The sequence below is a fragment of the Taudactylus pleione genome, unplaced genomic scaffold (assembly GCF_031769625.1).
Source record: "Taudactylus pleione unplaced genomic scaffold, aTauple2 ptg000173l, whole genome shotgun sequence".
Lineage (NCBI taxonomy): Eukaryota > Metazoa > Chordata > Amphibia > Anura > Myobatrachidae > Taudactylus > Taudactylus pleione.
The window spans coordinates 834,890-853,440 of NW_028284575.1; the positions used below are offsets into that span (position 1 = coordinate 834,890).

The 18,551-nt window shown below is 47.6% G+C and overlaps 1 protein-coding gene across 4 annotated transcripts in view; it reads right to left on the reverse strand.

Moving 5' to 3' along the window:
• CFAP221 (cilia and flagella associated protein 221) overlaps window positions 1–18,551 on the reverse strand; it is a 270,181-nt gene that overhangs the window by 123,083 nt on the left and 128,547 nt on the right. For all 4 annotated transcript variants that reach the window (XM_088475534.1, XM_088475533.1, XM_088475535.1 and 1 more), the window contains 4 exons: window positions 15,065–15,160; window positions 11,065–11,165; window positions 3,196–3,299; window positions 267–435 (listed from right to left, as the gene is read on the reverse strand). In XM_088475534.1, coding sequence (XP_088331660.1) covers window positions 267–435; window positions 3,196–3,299; window positions 11,065–11,165; window positions 15,065–15,160 — 470 coding nt within the window. The remainder of the gene's footprint in view (window positions 1–266; window positions 436–3,195; window positions 3,300–11,064; window positions 11,166–15,064; window positions 15,161–18,551) is intronic.

The following is an 18,551-nucleotide window of genomic DNA, read 5'->3' on the forward strand; positions in this document are numbered from 1 at the left end:
GCATACCCTGGGGCGAGCGATCGCATCTAGCGAGAGACTCTGAATGAGGTCCATAATCCTTTGTCTGATAGAGCAAAGTAATGGAAAGTTAAGGTTGCTAGTACATCTAACACACTGGCCAAAGCAAATAGGAATTGTAGGGATCATTCGGGCAAGGGGAACAGGATTTGGCTTGTTTTAGATTTGCACCTTTATTCCACTTTAGTAAACAAGCCTCATTATGACGCAACTCTAGTCCAACGGCAGAACAGGAGAGGGGCACCTACTGTGTGTACGTGACAGCCAGATTTGGGGAGCAGGAGCCGGTAATCACACAGCACCGAGGCTTAGTGTTGAACTCAGAAATCAGTAACTCCAGGCTGATCTGAGCCGTTCCGTAGCTGGTAGGAGTATATGTCACAATCACGTCGACCATGCCATTCGCGGGAATAATTCCTGAAACAGATGGAAGACAAAGTAAAAAGCTAGATGCGTGTGCCAGAACCATATAGCCCTAAATATTACGCCTCCCCCTTTGGCATAGGGCTGAGATGATATGGACTGTTAAGGGTTAAATCCTATAGATCATTTTAGATTGATTAACAAATAAATAACACTGCTAATTTTCTTAATTCTTTCTGCTGTTGTTATACATAAACGGTTTTAATATTGTGCCTTATTTTACAATGAACTTCCAAGTTTCTGAAAGTCAGGGCGCTTATTGCGCTAATTATGAATAAGCGTGGCAGATCATCGGTCACGATGCAGATGGGGCGCGTTTCACCAAATGATTACAGTAATCTGGTTATAGTGAAGATGACTTTACTCAATCTGATGTAAATGCTAAAACTGAGCAAACACATTAGAAATGATTATTATCAGGTTATTGCACAGAATTGAATTTGGATAAAGAATGATAACAGATCCTGAGCCCCCAGCCTGCATTAGGGCGAATACAGCACAACGTGCCGTGATGTGTTCTCACATAGAGATCAGTGTGTTTCCCGCCTCCCAGCTTTATTCTGATCTGACTATGGGCCTGATTCAGAGCCGGTCGCTATTTGCGGTCGTTCGTTCAAAAAAAAAGGGGTGGCTATTCAAATGAACCGTTCACTCTTTGCGGTCTGTTCACGCCTCTAGGTCTGCATGAGCGAACAAAACTTGCGGTCGTTTTTTGGGAATCTACGCCCCCTGGCCGCTCGCATCCTACGTCATGTCCGCTATTTATTAGATTAATCGAGTACATCGACCAGGGTATGAACTGCTCGCTATTCTTGTGGTCGGTTTTTGCTACCACAATTTTGCGAGCAGTTCCGGCTATAAAATAACCCAGTGATGTGCACAATGACGCTGCTGTTTTAATTATGCACACCCATAAAACGCCCGTTTTGACCTTTAAGCACGCCTGCGTTCTGATCTCTACTCCCCGTTTTCAAGCACCTTCCCTCGTTACCACCCACATACGCCTCTTTCTGGCACTCAAATTATCAGGCATTCGCTATTTTGCGAGCACATGAATTTCGGCCGCACTGACTGGTTCGCGCATGCGTATAACGATCCGTACGCATGCGCATTTGGGCAAACATCGCTTGGAGCGAACGAGCGGCCGCTTACGAGCGGCTCTGAATCAGGCCCTATGTCACAACAAACGGCCCGATTCTGAGACTTACGCAATTCCGATATTTACGCAGATCAGGTGACTTTTGGCCATTGAGCATGCGTGAAAGTCGCACAGTGATTGGTGTGCGATTACACACAGGGCATTCATTCACAAAGTAGTGATGGGTAGTGTCAGCGTTGGGGGAGGTAACGGGGGGAGGGGGAGTGGCTAACGTAGGCGTTGCGGGACCGTTTAAACTCTGTTTCATGGATGTACGTAAAATTGGCCATTGCGATCTCCTTTGCAGCATGAGAGCTCTCAGCGTGTCAGGAGAGGCGCAGTGTTTGAGACAGGTCAGACCTCACTCAGAAGCTGCGTGGCTGCACGTCCTGCGTCGATGTTACGCTGTTGCGCGATGTTGGCCGGATATGAGAAGGCAGCAGTGGGCGTCCCTATGCTCGGGGAAGCTTTGGAAGGCATTAGTATATTTTAGCAACTGCGATACGTGAGACATCGCAGTTGCAATTGCATTAGCGTAAATCTAGGAGTCAGGCCCCAAGGGCGTCATTCACAGTTAGTACTCCAACTACAGGGTGTAAATATGCACCAGGACGCACCACGTTGCGAAGTGTGTGTGTGGGGGGGGGGAGGTCAATGTTTGCACAGAAGGAAAATGACTTGCTATGCGCTATGTGGGTAATCAGATCGCAAAAATAAGGACACGATGATGCAAAGCATTAGTCATTTATTTTGGATGGATGAGTGTAATGTACCAATAATCAGGAAATCCCGTTATAACTGAATATTACTCTCCTCTCATTGGCAGTAACTAAACAACTCTGAGGAAGCAAATCGGATTATCTGGGACCAGACTAAGGATGATTTAGAGTTGAAAGTAAAACATGCCCATTAGGATATACGCAAATACAGAGGAAAGAAAATGTGGCGATGTAGTCGGCATCTCGGGGTGCGGGATGCCGACGGTCTGAATACCAGCGCCAAATCCCAACAGGTCATGATCCCGGCACCAGTATCCCAACCGCTAGTATCCCGAAGGTAAGTATCGGGGTGTTAGGCAGTGGATAGCGGTAGGTAGCGGGGTTAGGCACTAGGGGGAGGGTCAGGGTTAGGCTCTAGGGGGGTAGGTTAGGGTTAGGCACCGGGGAGGGAGTGTTAGGATTAGGGTGCAGGGAGGGGGAGGTTAGTTTAGGCACTAGGGGGGGGGGTTAGGGTGCAGGGAGGGGGAGGTTAGGGTGCGGGGATAGGCACTGGGGAGGGTGGGTTAGGATTAGGGTGTGGGGAGGGGGAGGTTAGGTTTAGGCACTGGGGGTAGGTTAGGGTTAGGTACTGGGGAGGGAGGGTTAGGGGGGCACTTACTGTGATTTGCTATGAGTGTCGGGATTCTGGCTGTCAGGATGCCGCTATCGGTATTCTGACCTGAGGCATCCCGACAGACAGGATCTCATTCCCAACCCGAAAATGTGATCTGCTTTCAGAACCGGGACATTTCCATTGGGTGTGAGAAGTTCTTGCTCCTGACTCTGCTGTGCTCCCGTTAAGCATATAAAACAGGGCAGGTCTCATGACCCTATGGAAAAGGTCATGGCGATAAATACCTGATACCGGAGCAGTGTGGAAATCCCTGTGAGACTGCGCAGAAATGATGCAAAACTCAAAATCAATCGGGCAGCTGCAGCGTAAGGTGATAACGTGCTGGGCGCTGTGATGAGAGACACAGAGATAAGAAATGCGCACATACATTGGCTCATTATGGCACCGTGAAAACATTGATGTCATCAACATAATGTATCGTTCATATATAAACTATATTATTGTTATAGTTTACATTTTACATTTATTGTTGGAACACCATTAACTGGTGGGGCTGCAGCTGTCATTCTTATAGACCTTCTCCTCAATTCCCTGTCTACCTGAGAAACGTGTCATTGTAATACTAACAAGACTACTCCAGTGCTCTGTAGCCTTAACATGGACGATCATACCTAAATATCATGGTTCACCTCAGGTCATATCCGTTTAATATGTGGGTGTTGCTTTTAATTAATCGTTAGATGTTGGCCTGCACATAATACCATCTGTAATATTGTATATGCCAAGTTAGGTAGTGCCTACAGAAGAACCTGCGCCCCAATCCCTTTGGGAAGAACAACTGTGGCACAGGGTGTCCTGCTCCCAGTCCTGGGTTATGGCTCTTTCACTGCATCCTCTATAAATGGAATACCACTTATAATAGTAGCTCTGACACCACCTTTCCCGATAATCCACTCCTCTGACCCCACCTTTCCCAGTAATCCACTCCTCTGACACCACCTTTCCCAGTAATCCATTTCTATGACAGCACTTTCGCCGGTAATCCATTCCTATGACAGCACTTTCACCGGTAATCCACTCCTCTGACACCACCTTCCACGGTTATACACTCCTCTGACACCACCTTTCCCGATACTCTACTCCTCTGACACCACTTTCCCCGGTAATCCACTCCTCTGACACCACCTTCCCTGGTAATTCACTCCTCTGACACCACCTTCCCTGGTAATCCACTCCTCTGACACCACCTTCCCTGGTAATTCACTCCTCTGACACCACCTTCCCTGGTAATCCACTCCTCCTACACCACCTTCCTTGGTAATTCACTCTTCTGACACCACTTTTCCCGGTAATTCACTCCCCTGACACCACCTTCCGGGTAATCCACTCCTCTGACAGCACTTTCCTCATTAATCCATTCCTCTGACACCACTTTCCTCGGTAATCCACTGCTCTGACACCACTTTCCTCTGTAATCCACTCCTCTGACACTACTTTCCTCTGTAATCCACTCCTCTGACACCACCTTCCCCGGTAATCCACTCCTCTCCACACCACCAAGGTTCCCCGGTAATCCACTCCTCTGACACCACCTTTCCTGGTAATCCACTCCTCTGATACCACTTTCCTCGGTAATCCACTCCTCTGACACCACTTTCCTCGTTAATCCACTCCATTGACACCACTTTCCTAGTTAATACATTTTTTTGACACCACCTTCCTCGGTAATCCACTCCACTGACACCAGTTTCCTCATTAACCACTCCTCTGACACCACTTTCCTTGTTAATCCACTCTTTTGACACCACTTTCCTCGGTAATCCACTCCTCTGACAGCACTTTCCTTGGTAATCCACTCCACCACCAAGGTTCCCCGGTAATCCACTCCTCTGACACCACCTTCCCTGGTAATCCACTCCTCTGATACCACTTTCCTCGGTAATCCACTCCTCTGACACCACTTTCCTCGGTAATCCACTCCTCTGACACCACTTTCCTTGTTAATCCACTCTTTTGACACCACTTTCCTCGGTAATCCACTCCTCTGACAGCACTTTCCTTGGTAATCCTCTCCTCTGACACTACTTTCCTCGGTAATCCACTCCTCTGAAACCACCTTCCCCGGTAATCCACTCCTCTGACACCACCTTCCCCGGTAATCCACTCCTCTGACATCACCTTCCCCGGTAATCCATTCAAATAACAGCACTTTCGCGGGTAAGCCACTCCTCTGACACCACCTTCCACGGTTACCCACTCCTCTGACACCACCTTCCCCTGTAATCCACTCCTCTGACATCACCTTCCCCGGTAATCCATTCCAATGACAGCACTTTCGCGGGTAATCCACTCCTCTGACACCACCTTCCACGGTTACCCACTCCTCTGACACCACCTTCCCCGGTAATTCACTCCTCTGACACCACCTTCCCGGTAATCCACTCCTCTGACACTACTTTCCTCGGTAATCCACTCCTCTGACACTACTTTCCTCGGGAATCCACTCCTCTGACACCACCTTCCCCGGTAATCCACTCCTCTGACACCAGCTTCCCCGGTAATCCACTCCTCTGACACCACTTTCCTCGTCAATCCACTCTTTTGACACCACCTTCCTCGGTAATCCACTCCTTTTACACCACTTTCCTCGTTAATCCACTCCTCTGACACCACTTTCCTCTGTAATCCACTCTTTTGACACCACTTTCCTCGGTAATCCACTCCTCTGACACCACTTTCCTCACTAAAACACTCCTCTGACACCACTTCCTCGGTAATCCACTCCTCTGACACCACTTTCCCTGGTAATCCACTCCTCTGACACTACTTTCCTCGGTAATCCACTCCTCTGACACTACTTTCCTCGGTAATCCACTCCTCTGACACCACCTACCTTGGTAATCCACTCCTCTGACACCACTTTCCCTGGTAATCCACTCCTCTGACACTACTTTCCTCGGTAATCCACTCCTCTGACACTGCCTTCCTTGGTAATCCACTGCTCTGACACCGCCTTCCTCGGTAATCCACTCCTCTGACACCACCTTCCCGCCTCCCCTCAACTCACTCTTAAATGTTCTGTTCTACGCCAATTTTGTTAACCCTTTTCCTCTGTCCTAATCACTTGTTCTCCCCCCTCCGCACCACCATTCGGCATATACTGTACGTTGTTTTTTTTCTTATTTCTTGAACAGCTGCTTACACACATTGTACACACTGGGCGAGATTCAGAGGTGCACGCAATGCCGATCTTTGCGCGGTTGAACAATTATCTGCTACTGTGCATACACAGACAGTCCTGAAACCCCTACGGCATATGCATTCCCCTGAATATATATATGAACTGTGGTGTACAGATCCGCTGGCATCAGTAGTGGCGAGGCGAAACTATGGGCGTTCCTGGGGGGTGACCTGAAGTGCACGCGAGAAAAAGTCATCTCATGGGCGTGTTACGGGAAAGCATCTGCGTTCTCAGACGTACGGCCGCAGCGGCCATGTTTAGAGAAATTTCAGAAGGAGACACTGCGTCTGCCATAGGCTGGCGCAAGTGTTGATGGTGCAGCGTTCACAACCATTGGTGGAGTTGCACCGTCCGCCGGCATTGAAAGCGGTGCCAGGGCTTGCATAGCTGGGTGCACGCTAGTACACAAGGGGAAGGCACAACCTCAGATTCAGACTCATTGCATTTTAGCCACATCACTATAAACATTGGATTACTTTATCAAGGCTGAAGTGCTGTATCACATATACACTCACATCTGTTTTAATTTGTTTCTGTTGTGAGTCATGCCTAATAATAGATTGTTATGGCAAGTACACACACATGGTTACCAAAAGCTAAATAAAATGTTGCGGTTTCCTGTGCTGAGTAAATAAACAAATTGGGTTGTGGCTACAGGGAATGGAGCAGCTGATATTGCCGGAGATGTCACTATGTGGCGGCTACTGGTAATTAGACTGTTTGTTGCCTTGGTACTCAGGGCCTGATTCAGAGCCGGACGCTCTGATAGAGCGCTCGCTCTGAATCAGGGCTGGCCTTCTGTTTTTTTAGAGCGGCCTCCTGGTGACCACCCACAGCTATAGCAAGCGGCCAGGAAGACGGTCGCGATGGTCAAGACCATCGGACTTGCGACGAGACCCTTGTGGTAGGGTCTCGTGGCCGCAAGCCCTAGAGTACTATCGGCTCTAACACTTGTGATGTCAGTGGGGCGGCCCCAGATGGTAGGCGTTCCCATGGGAATGCCTCCGTCTGGGCAGCCCCGGCCCGCCCACCAAAGGGAGCGTGCTGTCACTCAACATCGACAGTACGCCACCTTTGGTACGAGACCCGGAGCGACGGTTTGCCCGTCGCTATCCGGGTCTCGCGCATGCGCATGACAGAGCCGGCTCTGTCGTGCACATGCGCACTGGGCCACCATGCAGAGTGGGGGGAGGGCGGGTTATGGATTATGTTTAGGGATAGGCAGAACATATTCACTGAAACCACCACTCTTTAAGAGGTCTGCACTGGAAGTGACAGTCCGCCAACACTTGGTAGCTGTGCTGGAGTGACGGTCTGCTGAAACTCGGTAGCTGCGCTGGAAGTGACGGTCTGCGGAAACTCGGTAGCTGCGCTGGAAGTGACGGTCTGCTGACACTCAGTAGCTGGGCTGGAAGTGACGGTCCGCCGAACACTTGGCAGACCGTCACTTCTAGAGCAACTACCAAGTGTCGGCGGACCGTCACTTCCAGCACAGCTACGGAGTTTCAGCAGACCGCCACTTCCAGCGCAGCTACCAAGTGTTGGCGGACCGTCACTTCTAAAGCAACTACCAACACTAGGAAGCCAGGTAAGTTACAGCTGGGCTAACAGGGATGTTAGGTAGACATTCTATCGTGTCAAAGCAGACAGGATGAACGTTGACATGGTCACTATCGACATGCTGACATTCTCAAGTCAACATGATGCAAGTCAACCTAACACACCACACCTGGAGGAAACAACGTCACATCATAGATAAGGGCTCTCTATACCAAGGCACATGTGGAAATCAGTGCAGAGCAATCCCAGTCTTTCCCTATATATCAGGGGGTGCTGCCGAAGGAGCCCAGATAGAGAACGGGTATACCGCCTGGCAATGACGTAGACATAAAGTCTCTTACACCACTATCTCCTATCTTCCCTTCTACGAGACCCTTCCTTATAAGTGACACTTCTTATAGGTGAATATGGATTTTTTTATTACAGGTGTAGTGGATTCTACTGGACAAGGGGACATGATTGGCTACAGAGATTATAGGTGAGTATGTGTGAATGTGACTGTGCGTGTGCATGTATGCTTTAATAATATTTTACTTTCACAGTGTGTGTGTCTTGTGCTTCTTCGAATATTCTTTTGCAGGTGAACTACAGGTACCAGCACGCCCTTAATGCCCCACATGCTGGTACTTGTTGTTCTCTAAGCACCAGCATGCGGTGGGGTGGGCGGTTATGGAAAATAGAGGGGGACCCCTACTCATTTTGTCCCCTGTATTTCCACAAACAGGACTGGCTCAGTAGAACCTTGTACTGGTTCATACAATACAGGAGACCCATAAGCATTTTTCCCCTGTATTTTAAGAACCAGGACAGGCTGAACAGAGCCCGTGGCTGGTTATGCTTGTGGACGTTATTTTTCAAAAAAAATATTTTTACAGTTTGCTCTTTGTTAACACACAGAACCATGCACTGATCTCAGGGGTCTGTGCATCTGTCTGTGTTACTCGGACCCCCTTAGGCTAGACTCACTATCCTGAAGCAGGAGTATTCAGAAGCAATAGTGTGCGAATCAAACACTCACACTCTGGGGGTCATTCAGACCCGGTCGTTAGCGCCGATGCGCTCGGACCGGGTCGATGGCCCCCACAGAGCATGCCCACGACGGCGACAGCGCCGTCGTGCGCATGCGTGAGACCCGCTACGACAGACAGCGCCGGTCGTAGCGGGTCTCGATCCAAAGGGGGCGAGCTGTCGATGTTGATTGACAGCTCGCCCCGTTTGGAAGGCGGGCCGGGGGGGTGGCAGCCCAAACGGGGGCGTTCCCATGGGAAAGCCTACCGCTTGGGGGCGGCCCCACTGACATCAGTAGTGATATCAGTGGAGAGCTTCCAGCTCAGACAGAGCCGAAAGCTCTCCGGGACTTATGACAAGGGAGACCCTACCCTAGGGTCTCGTCGTAAGCCCCGATGGTCGCGATGGTCTTGACCATCGCGACCATCACCTTAGGCGGTCGTAAGGCTGTGGGTGTTAACCCACAGCCTTACCACCGCAAAGGAGAACGTCTTGAAAATTCAGGACGTCCTCCCCTCATTCAGACCGACCACACGCTCTGTGCGACCGGCTCTGAATGAGGTCCTCTATTACATTGCCCAAGTTCTATGCTCACAATGGCAATACATCTGGATGCGTGTTTTGCCATTGTGAGTTGCTGTTGTGCGAGAAACATGCGAGTTTGCATGTTCTCACACCCTATTGCATAGGGTGAATTCTGAAAATGTGCGCGTATAGCACTTTTTCAAAACTCACACCCTATTACATCTCACCCCTGAAGTAAACTTTTTTTGGCTGACCAAAGGATTTTCTTTTTAACTTACACTGAGGTGCCCGGTAGCTTCTTCTTATTTTTGTTTTACTAAATATTTACCCTTGTATGATGAAAAGTGTCTACTCGCTATTCCTTAAAGTATCTTCCATTAAATGAAGAGAGGCGGAATTTAGAGACTACTCATTAATAAACATAAAACTTATGTCCCAGTCGATAAAAGATTATGACACTTGGACTTATGTTACTTTGTTGTGTTGGCCAACGTGCGACAATCCTGTTGATTGCTACTTTGAGGTACAGGTATATATGTTAAAATACTGTAAATACAGTATGTTGCAGCACTTTACTAGAAACAACTTCTGGTGACTGAGACGAGCCAGATCCCACCGCTGCCACCAGTCTGAACATCCCCAATTACACTGTCGCTCTACGCTCCTCTCTTACTTCCTCCTACGGTCTCTCTCCCAGTGGATGCCATCTCCCAGCTACAGTATTACGATAAACACTCTGAAGCAGTCGCTCGCTGACCTCTGATCCATTTCCAGCTGCCGCCTGACAATATATTTTCATTAGAACTAAACTAAAAATTTCTTAAAGTCTCCAACTTTCCACTTTTTGAGCTTCCCCATTACTTAAAAATCGGCGTCACAGAAACTGGCAGCAATCTGAAAGAATTTCTCTGGATTCTGCATTGATATAAGATGTATGAATTGTCTACTTTATAGCAACTGTAATCTAAGTCAGAGAAAAGCAGAACCAGGAATGGGTCTCTCTCTCTCGTCACCTACAGGATGCATACAATCACTGAATTGCTCTTTTGGCAGAGGACGGACAGTAGCATGACAGAGAATGTACTTTAGGTCAAATATCCAAGTGCGATTTCTCGGTATTTAACCTGGAAGGACGGTCTTCGTCCAGTGTCACGTCGTATAAACACATCAAGCTCCTCATCGCATTAAATTCATCACTTGTCAGAACGTGAGCTCTCGCCAAATCTCTTAAGGCAACATGTTTAGGGCTCTATAAACAACTCTTCCAGAGATAAAACAAATGTCATGATCCCTCCTGTGAGACAGTACTGGTCCCATAAGTTTCATAACTTGTATTCTTAAGACACCTAAAAGCATTGATGTAATCACAAGACAATAACTGCTACTCACTTCCCGGCTTTAAGAGTCTATTAAACAGACAGCAGATTCATCAGGCTGGTATTTTATATGATACCATGTTCATTTCAGTCAGTATTTCATATTAATATCAGGGTTGGGAATTCAACTGAAATCTAATTTCTGTTCTAGAAAAATAAAGTTTATGCAGGATGATTTGCAATCACAAGTAACCCAATCTGCTTCTGAGAGGATCTGTACACTGACCCCACAGAACAGTCCTTTGTCTGAGGCTTTTAGACTCGAATTTCCTCAGAAACGCACATCCTGCAATTACCCCGCTGTGCACATTTACATACCGGCTCCTTGCAGCAGATACTTTAAGTGCAACCTTCCATTTCCATACTATGTAAACAGGAAAACACTAAACATAAAATCAATATTTGTCATTCAATTTGATCCTGTGAGAGACGGTGGAACTCACCTCTGTCCAAGTGAAACATCAGATAAGTTGACATGAGATGGAAAGTCCGTCAGGTTTATGGCTGGATAGGCGTGCAGGGGAACCAGCAGAGTCTCGTCACCCTGGGAACAGGACCATTCGGGTCAGACAATAGATAAGCTCTTGCTTTGCATTGTTAGAATGGTGGATACCGGAGGTTGGGCAGCTCATAAACATATTCCAGAAAAGTGTGACTGGTGCAGCTAATGAGGCTGGTACAGGTACACCTTCCACATAATAACTATGGGAATATTTACCTAGCTGGATGGCTCTATCACTCATTGCATTCCAAGTCACAGCTCGTTCACTAACATGATTAGGTGCTAATTGCACTCAGCCATTTAAACTCTGGCCTGTCGCATGCATGGACAATATTACATATTACACATACATACATATATTACACACCATCTGCACTGTAATCTGGAGAAACAGACCGGAGGGCTCCCCCAACCCCCTTATAACTACCGCACACTCCTAATCCTCACCCAAACGGAACTTTCAGGTTTCCACATAAGACTATGGGGTCTATGGACCTGATTCAGACCCGCTCGCTAAGTTGCGCTCGCTCGCTGTGAGCGATTTTCTCCCATCTGCGCATGCGTAAAATTCGCAGCGCGCGTGCGCAAGCCAGTATTTTCTATCTGATTTTGGTTTCTCGTAAGCCACTATCAGGTCGCTACTTTGAGTGACAGATTGCGCCGTTTGTGGGTGGTAACACGGGAAGGTGCTTGTGAACGGGGGAGTGGTGCTGCAGGCGTGTCAGGCGCCAAAACGCAGTTTAAAGGGCGTGCATAATTAGCAAAGTAGCGTCATTGTACACGTCACCTGCATGTATTTCAGTCCACACAGATCGCAGTGCTTGCGGGGGGGAAAGGCAACCTCAAGGGCTGCGAGCATCTCTGATGGCTCTCGATGTTACCGACTAATCCTACAAATCCCAGAGATGACGTGTGTTGCGAGTGGCTAGGGGGCGTCATTATACACTAGCGAGCGCTCATTGCCGTAGCTCGCTAAGACATACAGGGTGTCTTTTAGCGACGCAGTGCGAGCGCTTAGTTTAAATATCCGGCCCCTTTTTGCCAGCGAGCGATCGCATCTTGCGAGCGGGTCTGAATGAGCTCATATGTACTAAGCCTTGGAGTGAGATAAAGTGGATGGAGATAAAGTACCAACCAAACAGCTCCTAACGGCCATATTTTAAACACAGCCTGTAACATTGCAGTTAGGTATATTATCACCATCCAGTTTATCTCTCTCCAAGGATTAGCAAATAGACCCCTATAGAATGGATCCTTCTCTGAAAATTCCACTAAAGAGTGTTAGTGTTCATCACTACATAAGTCACTTGGTAAAGTATGTGACTATGCGCCTGATTCAGAGCCGGACGCTCAGACAGAGCGCTCGTTCTGAATCAGGGCGTCTTTTTTTTTTTTATGGAGCGGCCTCCTGGCCGCTCGCATTACTGTGGGTTTCCACCCACAGCTAATGCGAGCGGCCAGGAAGATGGTCGCGATGGTCAAGACCATCGCGACCATCGGGCTTGTGGTAGGGTCTCGTGGCCTCAAGCCCCAGAGAGCTTTCGGCTCAAACAGAGCCGAAAGCTCTCCCACTGACATCACTTGTGATGTCAGTGGGGCTGCCCCCAAACGGTAGGCGTTCTCATGGGAATGCCTCCGTTTGGGCAGCCACCCTCCTGGGCCGCCCACCAAAGGGGGCGTGCTGTCATTCAACATCGACAGCACGCCCCCTTTGATGCGAGACCCGGAGCGACGGATTGCCCGTCGTTATCCCGGTCTCGCGCATGCGCACGACAGAGCCGGCTCCGTCGTGCACGTGCGCTCTGGGCCACCATCGACCCGGTTGCGAGCGCTCAGCGCTTGCGACCGGGTCTGAATCAGGCCCTATGTTCTATACTGTAAGAAGCCAATATTTACAAGCATGGTGCAGTCACACAGAAAGGCAAATCCTCTACACATCCCCCATACATACCCCATGCATCTGCCAATTATCCCCAAACACCAGCACACCCCCAATAGGCTCTCCACACATACCCCATATGTACCCCATATGCATCTGCCACATACTGTATCCCCACACACCAGCACAATCCCAATTGGATCTCCATACATTCCCCATATGTACCCCATTCATCTGCTACATATCCCCATACACCTGCACACCCCTAATTGGATTTCCAAACATCCCCCATACTTACCCCCAATGTACCCCATGCATCTGCCCCATATCCACATACACCAGCACACCCCCAATTGGATCTCCACACAACTCCCAAACATCACCCATATGTACCCCATGCATCTGCCACATATCCCCATACACCAGTACACCCACTATACGTCTTACACACATCCCCCAATACATCCCCATGTATACCCCATGCATCTGCCACATATTCCCATACACCTCTAATAGGATCTCCATACATACCCCATGCATCTGCCACATATCTCCATACACCTGTACACCCCTAACAGGATCTCCACACATTCCCCATACATACCCCATGCATCTGCCACATATCCCCATACACCTGTACACCCCAAATATGCCCTACACACATCCCCCAATACATCCCCATGTATACCCCATGCATCTGCCACATATCCTCAAACACCTGTACACTACTAACAAGATCTCCATACATTCCCCATACATACCCCATGCATCTGCCACATATCCCCATACACCTGTACACCCCCAATATGCCCTACACACATACCCCAATACATCCCCAATATATGCCTCATGCATCTGCCACATATCCCCATATATTAGCACACCCCCAATAGGATCTCCACACAAACCCCATACAGTCCCCATACACCTGTCACATATCCCCATACATCTGCATACCCCTAACAGGATCTCTGCACATGCACCATACATCCCCCATATATACCCATTGCATCTGCCAAATATCCCCATACACCTGTACACCCCTAATAGGATCTCCACACATCTCCCATGCATCTGTCACATGTCCCCATTACCTGTACACCCACTATACGTCTTACACACATCCCCCAATACATCCCCATGTATACCCCATGCATCTGCCACATATTCCCATACACCTCTAATAGGATCTCCACACATCCCCCATACATACCCCATGCATCTGCCACATATCTCCATACACCTGTACACCCCTAACAGGATCTCCACACATTCCCCATACATACCCCATGCATCTGACACATATCCCCATACACCTGTACACCCCAAATATACCCTACACATCCCCCAATACATCCCCATGTATACCCCATGCATCTGCCACATATTCCCATACACATCTAATAGGATATCCACACATCCCCCATACATACCCATGCACCTGCTGCGTATCCCCATACACCTGTACACCCCTAACAGGATCTCCACACATTCCCCATACATACCCCATGCATCTGCCACATATCCCCATACACTTGTACACCCCTAATGGGAACTCCACACATCCCCCATGCATCTGCCACATCTCCCCATACACCTGTACACCCCCAATACGTCTTACACACATCCCCCATGTATACCCCACGCATCTGCCACATATCCCCATACACCTGTACACCCCTAATAGGATCTCCACACATCCCCCATACTTACCCCCAATGTACCCCATGCATCTGCCACATATCCCCATACACCAGCACACCCCCAATTGGATCTCGACCCATCCCCTATACTTACCCCATATGTACCCCATGCATCTGCCACATATCCTCATACACCTGCACACCCCCAATAGGATCTCCACACATCCCCCATACATCTGCCACATATCCCCATACACCTGTACATCCCCAATACGTGTTACACACATCCCCCAATACCTTCCCCATGTATACCCCATGCATCTGCCAAATATCCCCATACACCAGCACACCCCCAACAGGATCTCCACACATCCCCCATACACCTCCCATACAGTCATACACCCTCTATACACCCTTACCTTGCAGTGAACACGAATACAATCATAGTAGTATCTCCATTCATCAGGGATGAATTGCACATGAACGGTAAAAGCCAGGCCTGGAACAAGTCTGTTCTGCAGGATATAACATGGAAGAGTCAGTCTGGTCTTGTGTTAATGATGCAACTACAATTAACCAAAACTAAATTATACAAATACAAGTATTATTTAAGACCTATTTAGTATTCATTGTTGCTTTGATTTTAAATTAGGGGCAGATATAAAAGTAATTCTCTGATGTGCGTCCATCTGACGGACGTCCCGATATCTACCAAGGCCCTGCCCTATAATATCAGATTGAGAGCTCACTGGCACAGAGCTCTCTCCCCTATGTCTCATGTCCTTACCCCCTTTATCCACCTGGTATGTCCCTGCCATGGTTCGTGCTGAATGTAATGTTAGTGCGCCATGTCTCCATACACTACCCCATCATATACCCCTCCTTCCTATACTCCCCTGTCCCCCGAATATATTCCAAACTGCCCCGGCACCACATCCACCCACCCTCCTACAACTTCCACCTCCTCTACTACCAGATTAATGTCCCCTTTGCTCCTATTGGTGCTGAATCTGAGTTGGACGCAGACGAAGTTGCGCCTTCTGCCTCGGGCGCATCTGCTTATTTATGCTAATGGCGCTACAATGTCTTTCCCTGGTGTAGATCCGTGCGTCTGAATATGTAAGGAGCGAGACACCCACTGTCAGCGTCCGGAGACGTAGAAATACCGCTTGGTAAGTTTTTAGACGCTACCAACGGTCGCACCATGGAAACTTGCAGCAGCCATACGGAAGGAGCAGTTTCTCTGCCCGACTATGGCCTCCTATGTGAGCGTTTCGGCATCCGTGTACGCAACAGCTTTCCGACACTCCCATAAGATGCGTCTTTTTATCCACCCCTTTACTAACTCCCAGCCACCAGGAACGCCAATCACATATCTGCTACCATGTGTGCAAATCTGAACTGCGACTCTGTACGTACAAAATAAGAACACTTGCGCAGTGCGACACAAGGACAGGTGAAAATCATGGCTCCTCTGCGTCCGTTATCGCTGCTGAGTCTGATTCAGAATCAGACCTATTCTCTCAGTACCACCTCCAGAAAATAAGCCCTCTGCGCCGTGTCAGTCCACTCCATGTTGTCCTCATCTGTCCATGTCATGTCTTACGCTAAATACTTTCTTTATGTTCTGGGATTTGTTCTATTCATTGCATCCATACTTTGCTTATTCTGCCCCACAGTGCAACGTCCTCACTATTACGTGGCCTGAGTGATATTTCTGTATGTTCTGTGACTTGTTCTATTCATTGCATCCATACTTTGCTTATTATGCCCCACTGTACAACGTCCTCATTATTACGTGGCCTGAGTGATATTTCTGTATGTTCTGTGACTTGTTCTATTCATTGCATCCATACTTTGCTTATTATGCCCCACTGTACAACGTCCTCATTATTACGTGGCCTGAGCGATATTTCTGTATGTTCTGTGACTGGTTCTATTCATTGCATCCATACTTTGCTTATTTTGCCCCACTGTACAACGTCCTCATTATTACGTGGCCTGAGTGATATTTCTGTATGTTGGTGATTTGTTCTATTCATTGCATCCATACTTTGCTTATTCCGCCCCACTGTACAACGTCCTCACTATTACGTGGCCTGAGTGATATTTCTGTATGTTCTGTGACTTGTTCTATTCATTGCATCCATACTTTGCTTATTCTGCCACACTGTGCAACGTCCTCACTAGTACGTGGCCTGAGTGATATTTCTGTATGTTCTGTGATTTGTTCTATTCATTGCATCCATACTTTGCTTATTCCGCCCCACTGTACAACGTCCTCACTATTACGTGACCTGAGTGACATTTCTGTATGTTCTGTGACTTGTTCTATTCATTGCATCCATACTTTGCTTATTCCGCCCCACTGTACAACGTCCTCACTATAAGGTGGCCAGAGTGATATTACTGTATGTTCTGTGATTTGTTCTATTCATTGCATCCATACTTTGCTTATTATGCCCCACTGTACAACGTCCTCACTATTACGTGGCCTGAGTGATAATTCTGTATGTTATGCGATTTATTCTATTCATTGCATCCATACTTTGCTTATTCTGCCCCACTGTGCAACATTCTCACTATTACGTGGCCTGAGTGATATTTCTGTATGTTCTGTGACTTGTTCTATTCATTTGATCCATACTTTGCTTATTCTGCCCCACTGTACAACGTCCTCACTATTACGTGGCCTGAGTGATATTTCTGTATGTTGGTGATTTTTTCTATTCATTGCATCCATACTTTGCTTATTCTGCCCAACTGTGCAACGTCCTCACTATTACGTGGCCTGAGAGATAATTCTGTATGTTATGCGATTTGTTCTATTCAGTGCATCCATACTTTGCTTATTCTGCCCCACAGTGCAACATTATCACTATTACGTGGCCTGAGTGATATTTCTGTATGTTCTGTGATTTGTTCTATTCATTGCATCCATACTTTGCTTATTCTGCCCCACTGTACAACGTCCTCACTATTACGTGGCCTGAGTGATATTTCTGTATGCTCTGTGATTTGTTCTATTCATTGCATCCATACTTTGCTTATTCTGCCCCACTGTACAACGTTCTCACTATTACGTGGCCTGAGTGATATTTCTGTATGCTCTGTGATTTGTTCTATTCATTGCATCCATACTTTGCTTATTCTGCCCCACTGTACAACGTCCTCACTATTACGTGACCTGAGTGATATTTCTGTATATTATGTTATTTGTTCTCTTCATTGCATCCATACTTTGCTTATTCTGCCCCACTGTGCAACAAATTCACTATTACGTGGCCTGAGAGATATTTCTGTATGTTCTGTGACTTGTTCTCTTCATTGCATCCATACATTGCTTATTCTGCCCCACTCTGCAACATCCTCACTATTACGTGGCCTGAGAGATATTTCTGTATGTTCTGTGACTTGGTCTATTCATTGCATCCATACTTTGCTTATTATGCCACACTGTGCAACATCCTCACTATTACGTGGCCTGAGTGATATTTCTGTATGTTCTGTGACTTGTTCTATTCATTGCATCCATACTTTGCTTATTCTGCCCCACTGTGCAACATTCTCACTATTACGTGGCCTGAGTAATATTTCTGTATGTTCTATGATTTGTTCTATTCATTGCATCCATACTTTGCTTATTCTGCCCCACTGTACAACGTCCTCACTATTACGTGGCCTGAGTGATATTTCTGTATGTTCTGAGATTTGTTCTATTCATTGCATCCATACTTTGCTTATTCTGCCCCACTGTACAACGTCCTCACTATTACGTGGCCTGAGTGATAATTCAGTATGTCATGTGATTTGTTCTATTCATTGCATCCATACTTTGCTTATTCCGCCCCACTGTACAACGTCCTCACTATAAGGTGGCCTAAGTGATATTACTGTATGTTCTGT